This window comes from Calonectris borealis, chromosome 2 (genome assembly GCF_964195595.1).
Source record: "Calonectris borealis chromosome 2, bCalBor7.hap1.2, whole genome shotgun sequence".
Lineage (NCBI taxonomy): Eukaryota > Metazoa > Chordata > Aves > Procellariiformes > Procellariidae > Calonectris > Calonectris borealis.
In genome coordinates this window covers 81,453,750-81,478,572 of record NC_134313.1, presented here as the reverse complement: position 1 = coordinate 81,478,572, position 24,823 = coordinate 81,453,750, and the positions used below count along the sequence as shown (strand labels likewise).

The 24,823-nt window shown below is 38.9% G+C and overlaps 1 protein-coding gene across 7 annotated transcripts in view; it reads left to right on the top strand.

The window, feature by feature from the left end:
* CTNND2 (catenin delta 2) overlaps window positions 1-24,823 on the top strand; it is a 689,093-nt gene that overhangs the window by 528,568 nt on the left and 135,702 nt on the right. For all 7 annotated transcript variants that reach the window (XM_075142462.1, XM_075142461.1, XM_075142460.1 and 4 more), the window contains 2 exons: window positions 5,556-5,769; window positions 21,752-21,935. In XM_075142462.1, coding sequence (XP_074998563.1) covers window positions 5,556-5,769; window positions 21,752-21,935 — 398 coding nt within the window. The remainder of the gene's footprint in view (window positions 1-5,555; window positions 5,770-21,751; window positions 21,936-24,823) is intronic.

Genomic DNA, 24,823 nt, shown 5'->3' with positions numbered 1-24,823 from the left:
CAGATCTCCTATCCTGCTCATCAGCTACTGTAGTCAAGGTTCAGTAGCATTACACCGATCCAGAATGTAAATCGTCCTCATCCAGGAAAATTGTTAGGAATTAGGTTTAATAAGAAAGTAAAACAGACTGCAGTGATCAGGCACAGGGTTTGGCCAGACAAACATACTGAAGCGCAGCTTATTTATACATGACCAGCCACTTTCATCACGCCCTTCTCTCTATTTTCTCATGTTGTTTCTCCCCCGTGCATTTAGATGTCTCCTTTTTTCTGCCTTTGCCCTTCTGCTAAACATCCCGTAAGTTCTGCACATTGCCACAATCCCCTGAAAGCATCCCATAAGCATGCTCTTTCCCATAAGACCTGTGATAACCTTGTCATTCATTCCTCCCTGTGTGTCCCCCCCATCCTTTACCACTTAGCAAAGCTCGGGTTGAACCTCTCCAAGCCTTTGAGCAGTTCCTTCAGCAGCCCATCAGCCAGTGACTTCACAGACCGTCTTTGGTGTTGCCTCTTCTGTGGGGTTTGCATACATAAGCGTGGTTTATTACTTTTCCTCTCTCATCTCCGTTTATATGCAGGACAGCCATTGACAAGATGTCCTCACAAACCAGGTGTCATTATGTTCCAGGTATCTACATACCCTTCACATCCTACATTTCTTTTCTTTCCACACATCCATCCAATCTCTTGTATGAAATGAGAAGAGCAAGCTGTCAGATAATTCATATGCTAAAGTCATAGAGTAATCAAGTATATCTATCTTGTTTCAGACATATCATCAATGTATTATTGACTTGTTTTACCAATGCATGTGCTTCAGGCTGGTCATGTGTAACCCCTGGTAGATTAAATATCTAACAGTCCACTGTCATGGAAAACTTGTTGTGAACTGATCTTGGCTTCTTGACCACTGAAGCCAAATCCATTGAACCAAAAGTCAGCCTTGAAACTGATAAATTATATTTCTCAAAGGCTCTTGGCATGAGACATCCAGGCTGTCCTTATTAGGACATGGATAACATCTTAACTGCCTCCAGCACTGGTCTGAACCCCTTCTTGAGCCCGAATTCACTTTGTATCTGCATACTGTGGATACAAATATGTTCTCAGATGCAATGCAAAAACAAAGTTTATACGATGCCGAGGAGAAGACTCTGGAATCATGCTGACGTAAGTGCACTCTTACCTGTCTGCGGACCAGAAAGTCTGGCACCTTTTCCTGTCCTGTCTGTGTGGTGGCATCATGGGACTTGGCCAGAGCAAGTTCTTCTGACCAGCAAGTAGAGAGTAACATTAATGATGGAGGGCCAACTTTAAAAGGAAAGTTTCAAAATTTGCTGGAAAAAGAAACACATGATTCGTCAGAGGAAGGCAGCTTTGTGCATTCTTCCCTGGAAAATTTTTCATGACAAAATTCATGTAATCTCCATTCTTTCAGTTTTTACTTTGATCAGATCAATTTACACTGAGTCATTACTGAGCAAGCTCAACAGAATTAATTCAGGCTTATGCATGCTGGGATGCCTCGTCCTGATACGATTTGCCATACACTCCATAATGCCACGTGTGAAAGAACGCAGCCTGATGTATTTATTTATCAACTCTCTAACAGCATCTTCCGAAGACATACACAATATATTTCTAGTGAGAAAAAAAAAGAAAGAACATTCAGAAATTAACGGTGTCCATGGATTAAAAGAGTCACTTGAGAAACACCGCAACACAGATTCATCCAGCATTTTTAATACTTCTAATCTGATCCTCTTTTTCTTTTTTAATTTTGAGAAGAGATGGCGTAAAAAAGGGACAATATATTCAAGACAAGAAGAATAAACTTTATGATGTGACTGGGCGAACTCAGTTGTGCTGCAGCGTTGAAGGTGATTCTTTCAACTTCAGCAGTGGCTACTCCGGGATTGGTCTGTGTGAGAACAGAGTTGGTCTCCTGTGTCTCCTGATAACTTGGTACTATGCTGATTATTTGGTTGTAGCAAGCAAGCAGACTCCAGCATATTCTATTTTATTTTTCTCCTAGATGTAGCAAGGCAGCAGCCACTGATGTGTCAATAAATATTATATTAAGAAATGTTCTCTTCATGTGAAGTGAGGAGAGAGACAGAAGTATCTATCAAAAGTCCTTTTGGGGGAGTGGGATTTGATGCCCCATTGGTGAAAATTGCTGTTTATCCACCCATCCAAGTATTCTTGGCAAAGATGTTTGGCAGTAGCGCTGCTGTTGAACACACTGGAGCCGTGACAATTTAGCTCGGCTGAGATCTGCCTCAGGAGACTCACTAGGTCAGAATTGTCCTCCAGGCTGCGGCTCTAACTCCATGAAGGACTTGAACAAATAATTTCATTTCAGTTGCCTCAGTTTCCGTAAATGTAAATAGATTCTGGTAACATCCATCACAGTCTCACAATTTGTCAGGCAGAGTTAAACCTGCTGGAGAATACAGTATTAAACAGCTATATAGGTATCCGATGGAAACACGAAGATGGGGTGAGACTTCTGGTGAATAATGGGGTGTTGGAAAAACAAAAACAAAGCAAGACAGTAGTCCAGATAAAGAACAGCATCAGAAACTGAGCTCCCAGTTGTGAAGAATCAGCTTCATCTCTGCCTGCATGACACAGCCACTTTGCCTAGTATCTGAGCCTGGAAATTGAAGGGAAGTTTGCAAAGTAACTCTTGTCTTTCCCAGGTAAGAACAGGTTCTTTCTGCGGTAGAATTTAAGAAATTTTGTCAAGTTAGGTAAAGTGTTATGCAACATCCTTTTAATTTCTGTTGTATTGCCCCTATATTTGTCTGACAGAAGTGCATTTTAGATGAACATTTAATGCCCTTGCTTTTAAGAAAGTATCTTTGAATCACTTCAGTCTGCTGCTGACTTCAGGTTCCTGGGAAAGGAGGAGCTGCATGAGCTGAATGCTAGTGTGCTGTTGGGTACCTGACTGAAAAGGGAAGGTGCAGCTCAGGAATGCCAGCTGAACGTGGCACATTTTCCCTTAGAAAGGAGTAAAAGACGGCAAAACCTGTCGCCTGAGACTGTCCACGAGAGAAACTACAAAGGAGCCTGAGATGCCACCTGGCTGTGTCCGAGGGGGAGAGGGGGGAAAACAGCACAGGCACAGCCTGCCTCTGAACGGAGGCAGAGCCCTTTGAGTCTTCAGATGAATTATAGTGCATGGAATGATTTTTGCTACAGTTAATACTTTTTCTCATTCGTAATCTTTTTTTACTGGTGAAGCAATTAAAATATTCACTCAGCATATTGTGCTTTAAAAATATAAAACACAAAGATCAGCAGGTGTGTTTTCATTCCGTCATTCCTGATATTACTCATCACGCCAGAACAACTTGTGTATTTTTTAACTGCGTTCTTTTTTCCATCAGATCTTGTTTCTTTTCGGAGGTTGAAGTGTGAAGCTCAGTGGTTGTTTCACCTTTTGTAGAACTGATGCATACATTTTTGTTCCTAGTCTGTTTCAATAAATGTCATCTATTTTGTTATGTAGGTGGCTCTTCATGTAGTATGCTTGGTTTTGAGAATCTGGTTAGTAGAGGAAGTGAACATATTTTAATCTGAAGATTAAATGGTGATGGATTGTAAAAACAAGCAAACAAACAACCCTACTCCCCACCCCTCCCAGATAAACTTGGTAATTTTTCCCTGGCTTGGAAAGGAGCAAATGATGTCATTGCAAGTCATCCTGTTCACATGGGTAAAGTTTTGATCAATGAGATGTATTGCAACACCTTTTCTCTTTGATCTTTCTGGTTTCTAAACTGAAAGATGTCATGGTTTCTCTGAGCAGTAGAAGCACGGGCTCTCAAAAGGGTTAATGAACTTTTCCGCCTGAAGTTGAAATATTGTACCAATGTCCATTCACATCTCTGCACTCTCCATGCAGTGCCGGCTGCTGTATATTGCTCAGAAAGTTGGACATGATATACTGATGTAATGCCTATTTAAGGGAGAATATCTTAGTTTAAAAACTATCTATCACTTTGGCATTAGCCCAAGGGTGTGTTGTAACTGTATACATATTATAACAATTTAATACTGTAACATCTCAGTATATACACTTTTTAACTACAAAACTGCTCTATTACTGAGTTTTGCTGTTATTACAAAAATAGGAATATGCCAGATAAGCCGGTAGAAGAAAGAGAGAACTTCTATTTTGTCAATAAGTAATTTTGTGTAGCTCGATTTTGGAACCTCAAAGGCTGAATCATTTTTCAGTCTTTATTTCAGTGAAGCTTGTGTTAGATTCATGAAATGCCATACATCGGTTGTACTTAAATATTTTGAAGTTAGTAGATAGAGCATGAATTTCTAATAAGTTTTAGTGCGCTTTGTTTAACCATTTCCTACTCCCAAGCCTCCCCCCCGCAAAGCGCCCCATGAACGCGTGCCCATGCAAGAACAACTTCACCAGGATTTCGAAACTTTTCATCATAAACTTTGATTCTAAAATTAATGTCTCACCTTTCCCTCAAGTTTTGAAAATACTCTATAGCTGTCTCTCTTTTAACGTTTTAAGGAAAATATTACTAGAGGTGGTAAAATGGCCAGCTGAAGTGCCTGGCTTGCTTTGAGCCCCAGCCAACAACACACATGGAGAAACTTTTTGACAGAGATGTCTGTATAACTTACTTGAAGCTAAAGCATTGTACTCCTTGGATGTTAGTTGTGAATCAGTCTAGTTTCTTAAAATTAGATCCAAGACTAATAGTAAGAGAGCAAATAGTACCAGAGAACAATAAGGTTGGATTTGTGGCAAATGGATTTTATAACAAATATTTCATGGTATTCTTGATCTTCTTGATCATTTGCCTGAAACATTTTTGTGCTTATTCTAGAATGATATTTTATATAAGATATTCCATTAGAAATTTATATTGCAGGCCACCTTAGGAATGAATAAGACTTCTGTTCCTGCATCACTTAAGGGTTGCCCTCAATCGTAACAGAACAAGCATTCCATGATTTATCCATCATCCTTGTCTTTATGTTTGTGCAGACTTCCTCCTTTTTCTTTCATCTTTACTTTTCCGAGTTTTGTTGATATAACATCCTTACAGAGACTAGAGTAGTTGCTCACATTCCAAGTAATTAAATGTAAAAGAAGGGACCCCTAAAAACTTTATTGCATTAAGTGGGTTTTTTTGTTTGCCATAGTCTTGTGGTTTTTCCTCTAGTTTGTGATGTGTCACACTCTGAAGCAGATGGTGTTTCTCCACCGCAGGAGAAACCCTTGCCATGGCAAACCTTGCTGAAACTTGAGAAATCTTGCTGAGGCAACAGTTTTGGATAACTTTTGGCTGCTTTCACAGAGGTTCAGGTTTGTCATTGTACAGTTATGTTGCCACTGAAAAAATAATACGAGGAATCAAAGCAGTGTAATGTAGCAGCTTTGCGGGCTACCAGCATACCTTTGCTGGAGCATAGCCTGCATAAACCACAGCTTAGTTCCATTGGGTAGCGTATACAATGCCAGTGTTCATTCCCTAATTTTATGATTATCGCTTTGGCCTGTTTCAGATAAGAAGACAAGGCGGAATACAGTTACTGGTGGACCTATTGGACCATCGGATGACAGAAGTCCACCGTAGTGCCTGTGGAGCTTTGAGAAACTTGGTATATGGGAAGGCAAATGATGACAACAAAATTGCTCTGAAAAACTGTGGTGGTATCCCAGCATTAGTACGGTTACTCCGCAAGACTACAGATTTGGAAATCAGAGAACTGGTCACAGGTTTGAATCTTTCAATATTTTTTGTTCAAACTCTATATAGGCCCTGCAAACACAGTTCTGTGCTGCATGCCACTTGCTGCATCAGTAACTCTTTATTTTATTACCATCTTCTTTGTCATAATAAAACACTTTCAAGCCTTTTGAATATACGTAATGTATGAATAGCTTTAATCAATATTATGCAGCCAATTTACAGATGCAGGCATGGTTTATGCTTGCGGTTGCTGGTCACTTTGTTCTTGGTTAGCCGTGAATGCTCTTGCGGGAGATGTGCTCCGTACACAGATACATTATGGTGGGAGTCCTGCCATCAGCTGGACTATTCTGCTCTCTCTCCTGTCTGGTGTAGGGCTGCACATGCAGAAGTTGCATTTTACTGAATTTTCTTAGAAGCTGTTATTCATTTCTTTTATATCCTATATGGTGAGCAGGAGGATTTGTTTGGGGGTTTTCTTACCTTTCTTGTGGTTCTGATAGGAAAACGGAAAAGCTCGTTACAGAGGTGGACAACGTCATCTTCTGAAGCCTTTTTTCTGAAATTTGATAGCATGCTATGTGATGTGTGTTAGACACAGGGCATGCAGGTAGTGGTGGAGTCTATTTCTTTTCTTGATATAGTAGAATCTGATCTTTTTAAGATTGTTTGGACCTTTTCCCTTATGAAATTCAAGGTGGTTTGTTTTTGTTTTGCTTTTCTTTTTTCAGAAATGCTGTCAAACGGCACTAGTCTGAAATGTTCGGAGTTTTTTTTCCCCTTGCCCCTAAGCTATCCTATTTAAAATGCAAAACAGAAACTGGATGGTTTCTTTGATTTTTCACTTTGTGATTTCATTCTATTTGATTGCTAAGATCAATGTGGTGATTAATTTAATGCTACAAATAAAAATTCTTAAGATCTTTTCACTACCCTATTTTACAATGCCTGTATTTCCATTATGATTTTCCTACTAAAATATGTAAGAAAAGTTGTCATTTCTGTCATAGAACCATCAGAGTACAGACTATCATCTGTGCTTCTGCAGAAACTACTTACCCTTGTGGGTCAGGCCTCATTTAGGATACAATTGATAAGATTATCGTCCTTTAGTTGACTCCAGGTTCCTTCCTTGAGGGCGTCTGAATAAACTGCATGGGGTTCATTAAATGTAGTTTTTCATATTTAATTTTGTTTCTTAGTTACAACACCTATCACCTCGTACTAGTTAGGCAGGATTAATGAGGCAGAGATACTGGGTTACAGGAGCTCGGATGGTGCCTCCTGCAGAGTGACAGAATTACTGACAAATCTAATAATGTGTAACCACCACTTCAGATTCAACATACTTGTTTGTCTCTTGGTTATGTTGTCCGTGTCCTGGCTCCAGGGAACATTCTGCCTATTTATTCTGAGTAGTAAGTGGCAAACTGCTAATGAACATCAGCAGTACACCTCAGCGGTCGTAGTAGCACTTCCCATGCTGTCTGTAGGCGGAACACACAATGTCATTAGGTCATTTAAAGAAAAGATACTAGGCTACAGTTTACATTCCTTCCACTGCACCGTATGTTGTTAAGTTTTCCTGAATTCCCACAGAAAAAAAGGATGTGTGTGCTAGCATGCCCTCAGACTGTTACTGCCGAGAAGAGTAGGTGCTGACCATCAGTGGTAGGCAGTAACCAGCCTTTGTGCGGGTAGATGCAGCTCCCAGGGATGGTGAGCATCAGCAGTGCTGGACGTCTATGAAAGGGGAGCAGAGCAAGATGGTGACCCTGAGGAATGGAATCAAAGTCAGTGGCATTTCAAGATTTTATTCCTGGGTTTGGTTTTGTATTGGTTTTTTGTTTTTAATAGCCAGTACATCCTCGAAGGCCACTGCTTGCCCTGGCCAGGTTTTGTGCCTTCTAGAATGCAAATCACTGGCCCTTGCTTTGAAAATGCAAGCCTGGTAGTGGTAGCGTTCTGCAAAGCTCCTTTCCAAAGCAACGCTTATAGCTGCACCTCTCATCTTGCATCTCTTAGGAAACAGGCTGGCATCACGCATCTGAATCAGTTCTCGTTTGCTTTTTTGTAAAGTGTTGTAGTGTGACGGCTGCCCCAGTTAAATTCCTTCCCTCTGTCCTTTCTGGGGAAGGAAAGATAGCTCCTGCAGCAGCTGCCTCGGTCATGAAAAAATTTGACTTGGTGTTGGGGACAAGGGAAAATAAAAGAAGTTCCTCCTGCTTCCCGTCAGCCTTCCTGAGTTGAGGTGTTAAGAAGATAATTATTTCAGTAGTGCCACCATAGCCTGAAGGACGTACAGAGCAAATAATAGCAAATGTGGGGTTTAGGAGTAAACATAATGCCTTGAGCCTTTCCATCTCATGTTCATTGTGCTTCCTGTCTACCTAAAAGCTGTTCTCGTTTGTTACTTTTAGGGAGGGCACAAAGTTCCTGCCTTAGGAATTCAGGACGGGCTCTGTCATCACCGCCCCTAAATACTCCTCCAGCATTTGCCCTCAGAGCGCTTCTCTTAGGTGGGGAAGTGTCATTATCTCGGTTGTACAGATGGGGAACTAAGCCTGTCAGGTCTAAATGACCTGTCCAGAAATCTGGCAAGACGAAGGTGTGAATCACTCTGAGTAGGCACTTAGCTGTGAGGGAAGAAATATGGGCAGGAGAGGTTTTTAGCAATTTGTCTGAACAGTAGCGAAGCGTTCATCGCCTGCCCCAAGTACCGTGAAGCACATGCCCGCCAGAGCCAAAGTTATGATATTAGTTCCTTCCTCAAGCAGGCACATTTTCTTCCTTCTTGTTGCTTCTCTCTAAGGAGATTATAATTTCAATTTCCAGCTATCTCAAGACTGGTTTTGGAAGGGTATTTAAAGCTGCAGACCAGCTTTCTATCCCAGTAGCCACTTGCTTGTCAGGATTGCCTTCGGTGCCATTTGTGGCTTTTCCTCTTTTCCAGAGATTTCTTTCTGCCATAATCTCTCCAAAACAGAGTTTTGCACTTCTTCCTTTATCTCGTCTTTCTCCTCTTTAGTAGCAGGGGACTCAGGCTAATATTGGAAAACCTTACTATGCTCAAATTTTTGGATTGGGCAAACTGAACCTTATTGCAAAGTGCTAGAGCTTCGAGGCTTTCTCACATGGAGCAAAAGGTTTCTGTGCAGGTTCCCACGTAGAAACCGTGAGGGAAGTTTGCTGCCTGGCTGTTATGAAATTAAATGGTGTTAATGCCCAGGAAATACTTCCTGAAATATTGAAAGATTACTCTTCCAGAAACACTTCCACAGTCACTGTTTTTCACAAGAAGAACCTGGATAAACTGAGGTATACCAATGAATATATACATTTACGTGGAAGTGAAATAGGCTGATAGAAACAGAGATTTCAGCATGGCCTACAGCCTTTCGTAATTTCCAGAGAGTCAAGGAGAACCTGAATTACAATGTCTTGTTTCATGTAGGTCTGTAAATGAAAAGAAGTTGGTATAAGCTGGATGCACCGTACTTACTTTAGCCACCTTTTCACCCCAGTGCCGTGCTACTAGTTTCCACAGTTGCTCCTGTTAATGGGAAAAAATAAAAGCCTTCTATTTTAAAATAATTAAATGTTAACACTTTCCTAATAAATATAAATAGACAAGAACACAGTACTAAATTAGCATAGATCCTGCAGATGGTAGAAAAAAATGTTTCCACTTGTTAATAATGACAACGAGTAGCTGATTTGTGACTCTCTTGCCTTTCCTGAGTTAAAGTTAATTATGAACCCTTCCACAAAATTCAATTTTAGCATTCTATTTGTTTTACTATCAGGAAAAAAAAGTGACATGAAAAATGTGAGGTGTTAGCAAGGATAGCCCAGGAATCCCGTTGATGCCTTCTGGAGATGAGGTCAAGCAGCTGTTGCTAGATTCAGCCTACTGTGGCTCCTTGTTCCATCAGCTCCATCTGATAACTGGCTACCTGCCTCAGACAAAATGATTTAAACTACTATTCTTCTCATTTTGACAAACAAAATCCATCACATGTAGAAACACAGTTTCTGCCTATGAACAATAAGCTAGCTGAATTAGAAACATCTCAATTTAAAGAGGCTCCTTGTATGACTGTATCACCCGTTTTCAACTGCTTATACCATGTTTGATTGAAAAGTAAAAGTGGATAATCCACTTCTAGAAAGCACATGATGATAAAGAAATATAGCTATACATAATGACAGGGGAAATTGTTTTTTCCTGTGCTGGCAGCCAGCCTGCTGCTTATTTTGGTTGACGTTAAGGTGTCAGAGATTTAACTATTGCCTACTGAAAATTTATAAGTTATGATAATTATCACATTTACAAAAAAAAAAATTTAAAAAGTATAAACTAACACTATACATATATGCTATATGTAGATAGATAGACGTAGACTCTCTATATTTCATTCACATTTTTATTCACTGAATCAAAAAGCATATATTCCATTCCTGCAAAAAATTATAAGACATTTTGTGCATAATGTTCCTTTCAAAGAAGCACTAGTTGTTCAAGTGTATTTGGCCCATCATCGGGTTGGACAGGAAAAATTTTTCATTTACTTCCCAAATTTTGGATTCCAGTATTCATTAGTGTTGTCTTTAGTTTCAGCTGTGGCCAGTTTGTGTTTTGGCTTGGTTGGTCCTCTGTTATCACCTCATGTTATGCAACATTACTAGGTAGTTGTTCCACATTTCTGTTCCATTTTTAGTATACGCCACATGTTTATAATGAGGTATTTATAACCTTATTAATAGTCTGTCAGTGTTACTGAAAGCAATTATATGTTGTCCTCCTTATATCTATTTGGTTTGAGGTAACTGCTGCGATTTAAACTTCCTTTTGATTGCATACTGCTTATTAGTATGTGCATAAATTGTTGGCAGGTTGGTCAAGACACTCCAGAAGGTCCCTTTGAGCCTTGCATGTGTCTTTGCTAATCAGTGTAATTGCAAGTTAGTGACCTGCAGTGATGTGTAAAGCAGGTTTAAGGGAATGTTCTATTTAAATGGACCTTTTGGCTCACTTCAGTGGAAGATTTATTATGATTTTATTTTTCTTAGGTAATTCTGTCCAGTTCTTTAGGATTTTTAACTTCCTAGTACAGTGGCAATTCTTATGTTGGGGGTTCCCAAAGTCAAAATCACATGCCTGTAGTTGTTTCCTATTTTGTGATGTTATTTTCTAATTGGACTTTGTAAGGTATTATACTTTTTTGTATAGTAAATCATATTTAACAAGATTATGGCAAAGGGCTGACTATTTAGTACTTAGGATCTTGAAGCAGTTTATCAATTTAATAATTTTCTGCAAAAGTGCCCTTGACATTAGCTTAGTTACTGGAGTGTGTAAACACAGATGTGAAATTTTATTGTGATATAAACTTTTCATTTAGAGGTGGCAACTATCTGTAGCCCTATCAATATCTGTAGGAAATTTGATTTGAAAATGAGTGAAGGCTGTTTTATCCCACTCTGAGGTGACTTTCCCACAGACTTAAGTAAAGAAGAAACTCCTCCATGAGTTTCATTCTTACACTATTTCACCTTGATGTAATTCTTAAGATCTCTATTATATCCCTTTTTTTTTGCAGGTTTCTATTAGATGTCGTTCCAGTGTTGATCATATTAAATACCCCATTTCTTAAATTATATTCAAGTTTTGTAATGGAGCAATGCAAGTATAAGGAAGGAAGCCTGGCCAGTGAAAGGCCTAATTACTGAGCAGCTTTTGATACTTAGTATAAAAAGATAGGTAGGAAGATAAATGTGTAAAGTGGGTTACTTTTGGAACCAAAGAGAGGACTTTGGCATTACATTAACTGAAAATTAGATTATAACGATATAATATGTTTTAGGTTCAGATACGTATCCTGGATATCACAATTTTTTCAAACAGACAATATGAAAAGCCATCTATGTGCTTAAATTGTCATGATGGCGTAACCATGGTAATACTGCTGCTACAAGGTTGACGTAAATTTGGTTCAATATATGCTTAGCTAAGAGAATAAGACTGACAAATATCATTTGGGGCTCGTAACTCTATGTAGTTAAAGAAAATGGAGACATGGGATAAATGCAGAAAGTATACAAATGCCTCTTAAGATGCAGCTCTGTGAATTAGCTTCCCCTCTGCCCCCAGCGTCCAATCACTATGTCCTGTCAAGTCAAGGAAATCAGAAAGGTTAAGTCTGGAGATTGATAACTGCTAGCACAAAACACAGCTTTCAGAAGGGCTTGTTTTGATTTTGGTCAGAAAAGATGTTCATTCATTTCTTGCTTAGTTTCTCCTCTGCAAATAAACAAATTCCCTGTAATAACTTTAAACAAGTGCTTCGAGGAACTTACCAAGCACAGAGGCAGGTGACTTACAGACTTTAAGCTTAATTATTTTTTAAATAATAGATTTAGGATAAGATTCACAATTTTCAAATCTACTTGCTTAGGCACTAAAATTTGCTTGCATGTTTTAAACACTTTTCATTCAAAAGGGAGATTTGAAGGGTACTAGCTCTAATAAATCTTTCCTACTATTTCTTTAAATGGATGTAATTGGAAGTACAATATCCTACCACAATCAATTTTAAAAGTTGATTAAATCTTTTGTACTAATTTACTTCTAATTAAGTGTTTTAAATAACAGTTGTTTTCAACATTAATAAAATTATTTGTGTGCTGAAAATTCGTATCTGTTTACTCTGGATTGAAGCCAATGGCTGAAGGAGGAATTACATATTATAGTTTCTTCAGTATTTCTTTCTTCAGGTACAAAAGCCTTTCCAGTTCCCAAAGGTTACGTAATAGTTTGACTCCCTCCCATTGCTTGAGATACTTTTACTTTTAATCAAGGTATTCTTCAGCCTCTGCCCTGAGTTTTGTGAGCCTGTGAGAATTTCATATAAAATGCCAAACTCCATCAAATCTCCTGCAAGTCTCAGATTGCCGTAAAAACATGCATTCCATCTCACAGCTCAAACTTTGCACAGAATAGTTTATGGTTCCTTGCTGTTACATTTAAAATCTTGGTGCGGGGAAAACGGAATCCAAGGATTTGTTGTATGCAGCAAACCTACTTGTTACTGCTACCTTGATACAATTCTGCTTATGGCACACGGTCACGCAAAGCTAAGCAAAAGCAAAACAAATGAAGCCGCTGGGTCTGCTGAAGTGGTTGTTAGAGTTGATCCATCTAAAGGTCCAAGTGCCCCAACACAGCTTCAAGCAACTCCAGACTAATGAGCTGACATTTCAGTCAGTGGATGTGCTGTACCAAGGCACAGCCGTGTAAGGAGGAACGCCACTGTACTTTACGATTCTACAGGATGATAAAGTTTAAATTTTAGATTTTAGCATCACCTACAGAAAATGCTGTCGTCATGCGGAAGTGATTTCCAAACAAATTCAGAGCAGGAATTAGTTGGCATTTTATAAAGTCTTCCTATGAACCCATTGTACAATCACTTACTGAGACACCAAATCTTTGTAACCATTTTCCTTGCAAACCGGGAAGGTAAAAGGCTGTAGAGCTTACACCTGTAAGTTGTTGGGAAAGTGATTTCCAACCTATAAGCTGCGACGTCTTCAAGAAATTCCAAAGCCATTCAAAACACATCCTATTTATAGCTCAAATGTAACAGCAGATCTAAAAGTAATTTAATAAATTGTGTAATTTTGCTTCAGAAATGATGCTGTCTTTTCAAATAACACTTCTGCAAACAATATTGACAGTTCAACTGAAGCATTTTATACAAAATCTATTACAATTTACTGTCTAATTATAAAACAATCCTTGCCCCCTTTCTCAATATGCTGTCACTATCTGGCTCTGAAAATGGGAAAACCCACTGACAGGATTTGTTGTATTCATGAAAAGCCATTCTCAACTTCTTTAGGAATTATCCGATTAACTACTTCACTCCCTGCTGCTCCCAGTCAAATCAGGAGAGGTTTTAAAATAGATGCCTTTTAAAATCTTATGCCCTGCTTTCTTAGCAGGAGGCTGGGGCACCGATTTATTCTGCAAGTTGTTGCACTGAAAGTATTGCTATAGGTAAGAGGGAGCGTACTGGTAAAAGGGCGATACAAAGCCTTCCTCAGGTTGGCAGTGCCTGTTTCCCTGGAGGTGAAGGGGGGAGAGCCAGAACAAGTCACCGGGCTGCCGAGGTCTCGGCTGGGAGCAGCGCGATGCCCCTGGCAGGGGAGTCCCTCTCTCCTAGGGGTCTGCTCGGGGCTGCTTTCATCAGTTTTCCCATCACAGCCTGCCTCCTTCTCCTTGCTTCCCAGGCAAATTCCCATTTACTTCTCCTGAAGTTACCGCACTCAGTGTCAGCACAAAAACCGAGGTGGTCCCTTTCTGCTCTCCTTTTTTCTCTGGCACTGGGATCGCTCCCATGTATGAACCACATCAACTTCCAAGTCTAAATGGGAAACAACTATTTTTCCCTTGTACAACCAGTGAGATGCATCTGCTATGGAAAATTCATTCAAGTTGCTTTGATTCATACGGCAATGAAAGCGATTTCATAATTTGCTTTTTAATATACTACATAAATGATTTTTGGATATTTTTTTTTTTACTTTGGTCAAATCTAAGTTTAAGAGGAAATATCAAACAAGGCAATCTGGAGTGATGAATAGAGGACATCTGTTGCAGCATATGGCCTGACATAACAGCTGCATTGAACTTTCTCAGCAAGTAGTAATCCTTTGGAAAAATTAACTCAGCATATAATTTTGATGCCCCTGCCTGAATGATTAAAACACTTGCAGCTTAAAACCACTCTGTAGTTTGAAATGTTTACCATTTGCAGCCCAGAATATTTAAGTTTTCTTTTGAAAATAGCTTTTGTTTTGAAACAGATATGAATATTTCACCTTTTTTTACAAAATCAAAGTTTGTGGATATGCTGAAACATTTTCTTTTTGTGATAAAATTACTTTTTTTCATTGTGACCGCTAATTTTATTTTTTATTTTTAGGTTCAGAGGCCAGCTGCACCCCCCCAAATCCTATTTTCAGTGCTGTCTTTATCTTATATAGCAATTTTAAGATTTGGCTAGTAAATAAGTTTTTCTTTTTTCTTTTTTTTTTCTTTTTCTTTTGGTAGGCATACACTGAGCCTTTCACTTTGCATGTAGATGTGACTTTATAGATAGGGCTAACTTTCTAATTGGTTTTTATGAGAAAGGAGTTTGGTACTTAGAGCTGTAACTTGGTATTCAGTTTTAAGTATAACATTTTTGTTCTGTGTTAGTGTCTGTTACCAAACATATTTTGATTTTGGGTGCTGTAAAAAAATTCTTCAGTAAAATGTGTAAGTATTGAAAGAAAAATCTTTCCATTCCTACATGCATCCTTGTTTGATTTCTTTGTTTTCTGATGAGGTATTTCATTGGGAATGGTATTGCCGTTAGTAATGTGTTAGGATGAAATTTTGTGTGAAAACAGTTGTTTTATTTTTTCCTGTGTTTCTCTCACTTAGAATGAATTGCTTTTGGTTTGGCTTCTGTGTTTTATGGGACCAGTTCAATTTCATCGGTTAGGCAAACAAGCAGGAACCACTGGTCTTTCCACAGTAACGTGATTTAACTCTTCTAGTAATTCCTCTACTGTCTAACATTCAAGCTAATGACTGTCTAACATTCTTGTCTGACAGTTCTTCCCTTCCACAGTTACATGTTATTTTAAAGTGCACAGCAGAGAGAGAGCAGCAGCAACGTTAGGTCAAAATTCAGTCCTGTGAGAAGCAAACAGACTTTTTCAGTTAATGCAATAGCCTTTGCACAGGATTTGTTTGCAAGCAGTATTAAAATCATTCCCTCCTTTTTGTTTTAATAAAATCCTAGATGTAATTTTGGAATGAAAAGAGCAGTAATTGAGGAAATGATTATATCACTTATATTATATGTAGTCATGTACTTACATGTAGTCAAGATCAAGCTGTGTTTGTTTGTAATTAAAAAAAAAACCCAATAATCTTTATTCCCTTTTTGCTTTGTAAGGCTATGAGTGGCTGCAAAGGGAAAAAACCTCATCTGGCTGCAGCTTTGCTTACTGTTCCTTAAACTCCTGCCTGCTTATGACTTTCACTGAAACCCAGTCTTTCTCAATTTGCACTTTTCATGGGTCATCTTATACATAGATAGAAAACCACCTCTGTGCATGTAAATAACTGAATTACAGGAAGCTGCACATAGGTATTCATTCAGTAACCAGATAAAAAATTATTTCAAGAAAATTGGTGAAACTTCCTCCTCTGTCAATGCCAATTTTTAACTTATTTTTAAAGTGTGCTTTTAAGGAGCTGTCTGATGAGCTGTGAATTGTTCAGGTGCCAGAATTCAAATCAGCCACTTTTTGTTTCCTACAGAAAGTCTGTTACCGAGACCAGTTCCTCACCTTGACGGTTGAGCTAGCTGTGAAGTCTTCTTGCACTTAGCGTTAAGAAATGCTGTTGTGGTTGGTATTCACCATCTTTTAAGCATATCGGTTAAGTTTTCCTGAAGTTGTGGGGTGGTTCCTGTGCTTCTTAAACACGAGTTGCATTTAAGCAGATGTACATTTTTCAGCCGGATAAATGATTTCATCTCTGTCCCTGCCCGGAACTCAGCAGAACTGATACAATACATCGGGAGCCCACACCCGGCTGCCACGGAGCAGAACCAGCTCTGCCGAGCGACGTTGCAGTTACAGGGGGGCTCCGACTGTCAAAGCTGCGATAAGAGCCAGCAAATGACTTTTCTAGCGCTTGAGAGCTTGGGATAGAAGATGCTTTTCCTAAGGACTCCAGCAAAAGATTCCTTGTGCTTGGCTTCTGTGCAGGGTATTTAGCTCTCAGATTTCAATCTTAATTGTCATGTTCATGAGGGAAGCTCCCTGTGGTACCCGCGTGCCTTCAGCGTATAAACAAAAAAGCCTGCCAAAGCCATGTTTGCTCTTACTGGGATGCAGGGTCTCCCAGCTCTACCAAATGGCACTCTGCATCAGTCCATGGCCAAACTGTTAAAATAAGATGGAAGAGAAAAACCTAGATGAGTTGGAAGACTTTTAGATTTTTATTTTTAACAAAGAACATTAAATAAGCAAAATCTTAGTATAAATTTAAGGCTGACTTAAACATACCAAATTGAGAAGAATCAAAGTCTTGTTTCTCCCAATAATAATTGTTTACTTACGATCCTTTTACCCTGTAATTCCTTTGGCAAAGTACATCTTTTGCAGCACAATAAAAAAATAAAATAAATACATAGTGGCAGTGTGGCAGGGGCAATGCTTTTTGGAAAAGCTGACTTTTCCCATTTCTTGGTTTCCATTTATATTTGTGGTCTAAGTTGTAGTAAGGGGCTTGTTTATATATATAAAAGTCATAATTTGAGGTCGCATTAAATCATGCACTGAATAATTGTTTAGATTTCCCTGATTTTGCACATGGTCTCTTGCTAGGGTGGTATTTTTTGCATGGACGTGTATGATCTCTATTTTCTTAACTTTGAATGGAATAAGGATAGCATGTGGCTCATCAAGTCTTTAGCTATATCTGACTATAGATATACATACCGGAGGACCAGTTCTAAGTAAAACACTGGCTAAAAAATGTATTGAAAAGCTCAGTCAGGATGAGTTTGAGCTCCAGCCTGATTCACAGATGATAGTTTTTTGGCTCAGACTGCTCCATTAAATTGAGTGTCTTCAAATTTTTAAAATATTTTGCTTTGCTTCTTTAGGGTAAATGATGCAATATCTATTGCAATAGCTTAAATAAATTTATGTAAAAAGGAGTGCTGTTTCTAAGCTGAAAGCACGGTGGGTAAGTTCTGTCTGCTAAGCAGTAGTAACATCTCATCAGCGTGGACTGTGCTTTTGAAAGGGTTGGTCTTGTCTTCAAGCTTCTGAACTTTGGCTAAGAGAAAGATAAATCAAAGTTTTCCTGGTTCTCTGTTCTCTCAGTTCCCTTTTCCAGTGGCAACAAACTTAAATTGCCTTAACTAAGATCTGTGTGTAGTCTTCCTTATGAACTACATCTGTACAGTTATGTCTTTGAAAAGGTTGATTATAACCTTTTCCAAAATTTATAACCAGTTTTTAATTTAAATTTAATTGTCGTTATCTGTGAAAGGCCTTCTTAGAAAAGATGGTTTACATTTAGTGCATTAAATAACCTGTTGAACATAGTAGATGCCTCTGATAAGCTACTCCAGAAAATGTAACTTGGTATAGCAAGATCTCCATAGCGAGCATTGCCGTAGACTCCTCTAAGAGTCCTTCATCTGATGTCTGCAAGACCAGTAATTGGTACTCAGACCCAAAATCCATCTTCCAACTGGAACCAGCTGAATGCTTTCAGTACCAGTTTCTCCTTAGTTTTAAACTCAAAATGAGATTGCAAGATACTTCTTCGATGCACTTCAGTTTGTTATATGTAAGGGTGAAAAACTTCAACCTGCAAATAGACATAATCAGTCTGGTGTAGCTGTTTTTCTCTTTCTGTGTAGCATCCAACAGAACCTAAAGTGATCTGCGAATGCGGAGGCCAAATGCCTACTCTGAATGCATCACAACCTTAAAAGCAGGGAGGAAATAAGATACTATGAACGCAAGTGATTGAATAAGAGAATGTTCAACGCTGATCTGATTAGTTCCTTATTTCCCCTTCTCTCCCAAGAGTCAGTCTACGGATGCTGAACTATTGAGTTGGACTACTGAGTTGTTGGATTAACAGCTCTCTTCCAATCCATATGCAGCAGGATGGGTCCCACTATTTGTGGTGAATCACTGGTATGCTGAGACCGGCCCCTTCCCTTCCTGTGGGCAGCTGGTGACACCCAAATGATTTAAGGGACAGTTGAGGCACCTCTGAGGCTATTCCAGACTTGCCTCTTGTGCTCAGAAACCCAATTCAGTCAGGGCTTTCAGACTAAGGTGGCAAATGATCTCAGTGACCAGCTCCTTACTGTAGTCTTAAAGGGCATGTAATGCATCCATGCATGAAAAATATGTTCACAGTCATATGGAGAAGAGGTAGCTCCATAATGGAAGGTGCCTCAGGTAAAAGATCTATTTTTTTGTCACTTCCCTTTGCAAAGTCAAGGGAATGGATCATCTTCTTAGACCCCACATAAATTAGCTCCAGGTCGTTCCTCAGCAAAAGTAATGGGAATTGCCAGTGCCCTTTCATAATTGCAAATCCTTAATTAAGGAAGAGTACAAGGTACTTATAATGCCAACCTCGGCAAGTAGCAGACTCCACTACTTGTGAGAATAAATTATAACTTGTCAGAATAAAATTGCTTTTTTCATTAATGTGGTTGGTAGTATTCAAAGACTTAAAATTAGATAAAAGGCATTGTTCTAGGGCGGAAGAAGATTATCTTACCCCTTAAAACTGTGCGTGAGGTGCAAAAGCTTTGAAGACAGTGTCAGGCTTACTGGGCAGTGCCATTTTGCTTGATTCTGCCTTGACTTACAATCATTTTAGGAGAAGGTAGAACAGCTAATTTAGTCTGGTGATCCCTTCATTCTCTTACTGTGAAGGTTTAATTTCCAGCTAGTGATACCAGACCCCACTTTTTGGCTCTTGGGTGAATATGTAGGTTTTTATTTGGATTTGGAACTCACCTGTTACTATGGCAGTTTATTGAGGAAAAACTCGTGTGCAGTGTCAAGTGGATTTTAAACAGAGAAAAAGGGCTTAAAGAATATTCCTGGGCATCTCAACTATTGCTGAATACCAACTTATCGTGATGTTTATGTGAATTTACTTTTAATTAGCAAGAACCTAGAGTGAATAGAAAATAGTGTATACATACACAGTTATAAGCATTTTGCTAGACAGGGCTCTTATGTTTGCTTCTTTTGGTTTTTTTTTCTGCTTTTCCAGTTTATCACTAGTTCTTGAAGCCCAAAGTACTGTTTTGTTGCCATCATAGCACTTTTTTCTGCTTCATTTCCAAAATAGGACTTCTTCACAAAAAAGCAACACTTGCTCTTGCATAAGAACTAAATCGGACCTTGAAGGGAGAAAGATTTGCATCCTGATTCTCTACTTCTATACCATCCACATCATTTACACCTGTCTAGATAAATGTAAAAAAAAGGCAACCACATTTTTTTTTATACTGACTAAAACCAGCAAAGTACTAGGTATTTCAGGAGTAGTAGATATGTTAATAAAGCTTACCAAGAACAGGTCATAGAGAAGCGAGTATAAATATCTTTGTGAAGGTCTTTATTCCTTTAAATACGGTATTACTTTTCATAAAGGCATTCAGAACAGAATTCAGACAAAGACTCTTTTGCCTTTAAAGCAGCAATTCTTAAATGAAAAAATGAAGAGTATTCTTATTTCTGCTGGTTTGGGGTTTTTTTTGGTCTGTAGCTAAAGTCTGTCAGTTTCTGCCTGTTTACCACATATGGATTATTTTAAGGGTTTTTGGTTTTTTATTGGTATGCTAAGCAAAATTTTTACATTAAATTGCATAACTGTCTTTGCATGCAGTTCCATATAAAATAGTTAAAACATGAAATTGTGTAACTGAAACAGTCTCCCCATAGATGTAATTAATTTTAAAGGGAAACCAAAAAACGTAGGTTGATTCCTGTTAATTACATCTCCTTCAAAACACAGAATGCTAAAGAAAGCCTTGAGCAAGTGATGTTCTTGCTGCTTATATTTATAAACGTCTGAGTCTATGTTCATAAGGTCTTTAGCAGTTTCCTCCCACCACCACTCGCTTTGGGTTTTGATAGTGTAATGTTCATATTTGTAACCTCGTGTCTACGATGATGATAATCTTCCTCTGTGGTGGTTCAAGACTTGATAGCCATAAAGGCAAAATGGAATTTTTCCCCTCAAGATTAGGTGTGAGGCCAGGCTACTGTCACTCCAGGAAGAAGAGTAAGAAGGAGTAGGGTTGGACTCTTGAGAAGAGGACGTATGTTGGCAAGAGGAGAGGGAGGAGGAGGCGGGCTTGCTCCTACAGCTGCTCCTGGGAGAACATAGGGCAAAAATAAAGACCACGGCTTCTTCAGAGCAGCGTATTGCCCTCCAGCTTCCCCCCCACTAGCTCCTGCTGCCTGGCAGCAGCAGGCTCTTGGTGCAGCACAAAAATCAAACATGCTTTTCCAGCAAATATACAAATATATATGAGAGAATGAAAAACAGGGTCTCTTTTGCCCCCGGCAATTTCTTGCCTGCTTTCTGTGTGGCACGTCTGCAGTGGCCCCGATCCTTGCAGCTGTGCTCAGAAGGCTTTGGCTCTTGATGGCTCTTTCCTTTTCTTTGGCACATGAATTTTAACAGGAGGGGTTTTTCTGAATTCCAGTAAATCTCCTTGTGGGTTGCTCCATTAAGCTTGTTTCTGTGCAAAAACGGTAGTATTCTGTAACTTTGTATAGCAAAATATTTACGAAATAAAAAAGGGCTTGTTGAAGGCCAGGATAATACCATACTGCTGTATCAGGTTGTGAAGGAAGTCTTTTTGCTTGTAGTACCAACTAGCCTAGACAGTACGTTCTCTTTCCTTACACTGAAGATCACAGAAAGAGTTGGGAGTTTGTTCTCTCAATGCATATCTATCAACAGTCTTAGCGTACATGAACCTATTTTCTGCTATTGGTTTTTATTAATTTTATTTAGAAGGCAGAAATCTGAAGTCCAAACCCTAAAAAAACTCATGTAATACTCCTTCATTCCACATGTGGTTCACAGCCTAAATAGATCATAACCAGCTGCTCAGTTTTTAGGCTTAGCTCTGAGAAATTTTCAGTGTCGCTGTGACTACTTGTTGTGTATTCAAAGCTGTATGCCCACAGCAAAAGTCTGCAAGTATCATTCAGCCCCATTTACAATGTAGTCTTATTTTTTTTCTTGACAGAAACAGCTTTATTAAGCGCACCAATGCTGTGAAATATTTTGTGGTTTTTTTTTTTTTTTTAAATGAAAGCTATTCAATCTTTTTTGCAGAAGTGTTAATTATTAGTCATTTGCTTTTTTTGTAGGAGTTCTCTGGAATCTATCCTCCTGTGACGCACTGAAAATGCCAATCATCCAGGATGCCCTCGCAGTGTTGACCAATGCAGTGATCATCCCTCACTCTGGATGGGAAAACTCTCCGCTCCAGGATGATCATAAAATACAACTCCATTCATCACAGGTGCTGCGCAATGCCACTGGGTGCCTAAGGTGAGTACTGCAAAACATTTGCTTTGCCTTAATCATCTTGCTTTGTCTTGAATTGTTATTTCTCATTCTTAGGCATCTGCAAAGTAAATAATTGGTTTGCGTGTCAGCAAAGACAATGACTTTCAGTGCTGTAATCTTAAAGTTGGAAATTAATTAGAAAACAAGCTTCAGGCCATTGAAAAAACAATCTCTAGAAGTGCTGCTGTGGGGTTTCTGTTTTTTTTTTCTTAACAGCTTTGACCAATCTTCTCATCCAAGCTTGTGTATTACAGATCCTTGTAGATTTGTCCCGTTTCCCCAGTTGCTTAAGTGAAGTCAATTTGTTCTCACTATTACACCCAATTTAATCAGCAGAAAAAGTAATGAAGATGCTCAAAAAAGTAACATGCCTTATGGGTTCCAGATGCCATTGCTGGAGTTACGATAAATACATAAAGTAGATTTTTTCTGCTCCCTGAAGGTGAGAAATGGATTTCAATAAGAGACCAACCAATTTAACATTGTGCAACTAGAATATTTAAATAGATCCTTAACAAGTATGGTATTTATTTATATTTATATTCGTATTCCAAACTGGTATATGCAACACCAAGGTGCACTTACACAAATATGTGCAACATGATCTGTCCATTCCTAAAAGTCACTGTAGATGTGAGAATGAAAATAGGATGAGTAAGAAGAGTTTCAGTTCTGACAAAGCCTTACAAAAAGATTGAGTCATAGAAATTTCTGAATTCCAATCCATATAATTTGGTTGAAATATTTTAATGTATTAAGCAAGTTCTTTTAAGCGTTGGGATTTTTTTCCTTGTGTATTGGAGATTCTGTAATCTGTCTCAGAGACATGAAAATGAATTAGTTAATATTTTTACATACATCACAGAAAAATTGTTAGGTGAATAGTATGTATCAATAATACAATCTATGTTGTATGCTGCGTTCAAAGCAGATACCCATCAAAGAGCTAAATAAAAAAACATTGATTAGGAGGCAAAGTAAAATAGCAGTATTTTTTACATATCTATAGCAAGCACCTTTTTCTCTTTGTGCTGTTTTGATCAAATGAAGTGTCTCCCTTTCAAAAGTAATATCTGAAAAGTTTAAGGGAAAAAGTGATAATTATTGACAGTTTATATGTAATCAGAAGAGAATGAAATATAGAAGGTAATAACTTTCATATTGCAAATATACTTGTATTGGACTTAAATGCAAGTATGTATGTGTGAATACCAGCTATACTGGGATATGTGACTGAAGCTAGCTATTTGTATCCGAGTTATATTGATTTTGAAAAGAGTTTGGTAGTATAATTCTGTTGCATTATGTTCAAATCACTAGGAAAAAAGTTGCTCAAATCATTGTGACAGAAGTCATTCCATAAAGATGTGACTGTGTTGTACTTACCACACTTCCGATGTTTAACCTGTCTCAGTTAAAAAGCTGGCTCTGAAAGAAATGTCTATTATTAATTTGGGGCTTCACGGTGCCCCTTATCTGAACGGGCATGTTCAGTGTTGGTGTCCCCACACCATAAGCTCTATCTTCCCGTTAATTTTTCCCAACTGCTTCTCAGGGACTGATGCCCATCCCTGATCCTGCAAACCTCAGATCATCCTACCTCATAGATGATGGATTCGTTGCACATTGGTCTTGAAATCTTTCTTCTTTTGTTTTTTTTTTGTGAGTGTATGTGCACGCCCATTTGCAAACTGATGTGAGCTTACTGTAGCCTGCACTCTGGGTCAGCCTGAGGACATGTGGCCACATGAGAATGGTACGTTGCCTGATCTAATACACACTGCTTTGCAGCAAGGCTTACTACCAAGTGCTTGATGGTATGCTGTCATAGCAGAATGGCTTCTGGTCAGCTCGTGCAAAATAAGCTCATATCTGCCTGCAAAAGACTGTGCATATTATAACTCTTGAATCCTTCCCAGGTAGCTGTAATAATTTGAATGGCTGTCCTGAGAAGGTTGGTCTTCCTTCTAAATCCAGGCCCTTCAACCATAGTATGGCTTTTTAATATCTTTCTGATCTCAAACCTTCCTTATTTCCCAGATGCATCTTTCTCTCCTCTCTAACTGCTTCAGATATTTATTTGGCCTTCATCCATCTTCTTCAGATAATTTCATCCCACTTAGTCTGTGTGGATGCTCTTTGGCAGAGGCAGAACATTTGGAGAGGGTTGAACTTACTTTTGCTTCACACCAGCGGGAGCTTTCTTGTTTACCTTTCCCCAGTCGCTGCTGAAAATCTCTCTCTCTGAACAAAATGTCAAGTATGAGTTTGTGCAAGGGAGGAAAGTGTAAGTGGACCTCTGAAATGGTGACTGGATTCTTATATTGTATTCAGCTAAGATAATGGGGCTGTAGGATGGAGGAAACAGGGAATGTCAGAAAGGAAAGATTAGAAAGCTCTGTGTTTTACTGGATATGATTGGAGTAGCGCATGCTCTGCGCAGGTAGCACCTTAGCTAGCGTTCCTCAAATACCCACCACCCCCAATGAACTGAACAGCTCTCACACTCTCCACTTACGACTAGTTACAAGCCTCCCATCTCCATTTCAAGATCTCACTGGATGGGGAGGTAATGAAAAGCAAGAAGATGTAATGGCGTTGCTGGCTGAGACATTGCTGTGCTTACCTGGTAAATGGAAGGTCCGTTGTCATCTTCCATGGGAGAATTTCTTCTAAGACTCTGGTTTGGTTGTCCTTCGCCGTTTTCTTTTCCTCTTTTTGTTCAAGTTGTTTTGAAGTTGTTTTGAAAGGACACCGGTCAGTATCAGTTGCATCAGGATTATCAGTGGTGGTGCTCAGTATCATAGGAAAAGTAGGGGTCTTCAGAATGCTAGACAAATGTTTCCAAATCTCTAATGTTGACAGGTTTT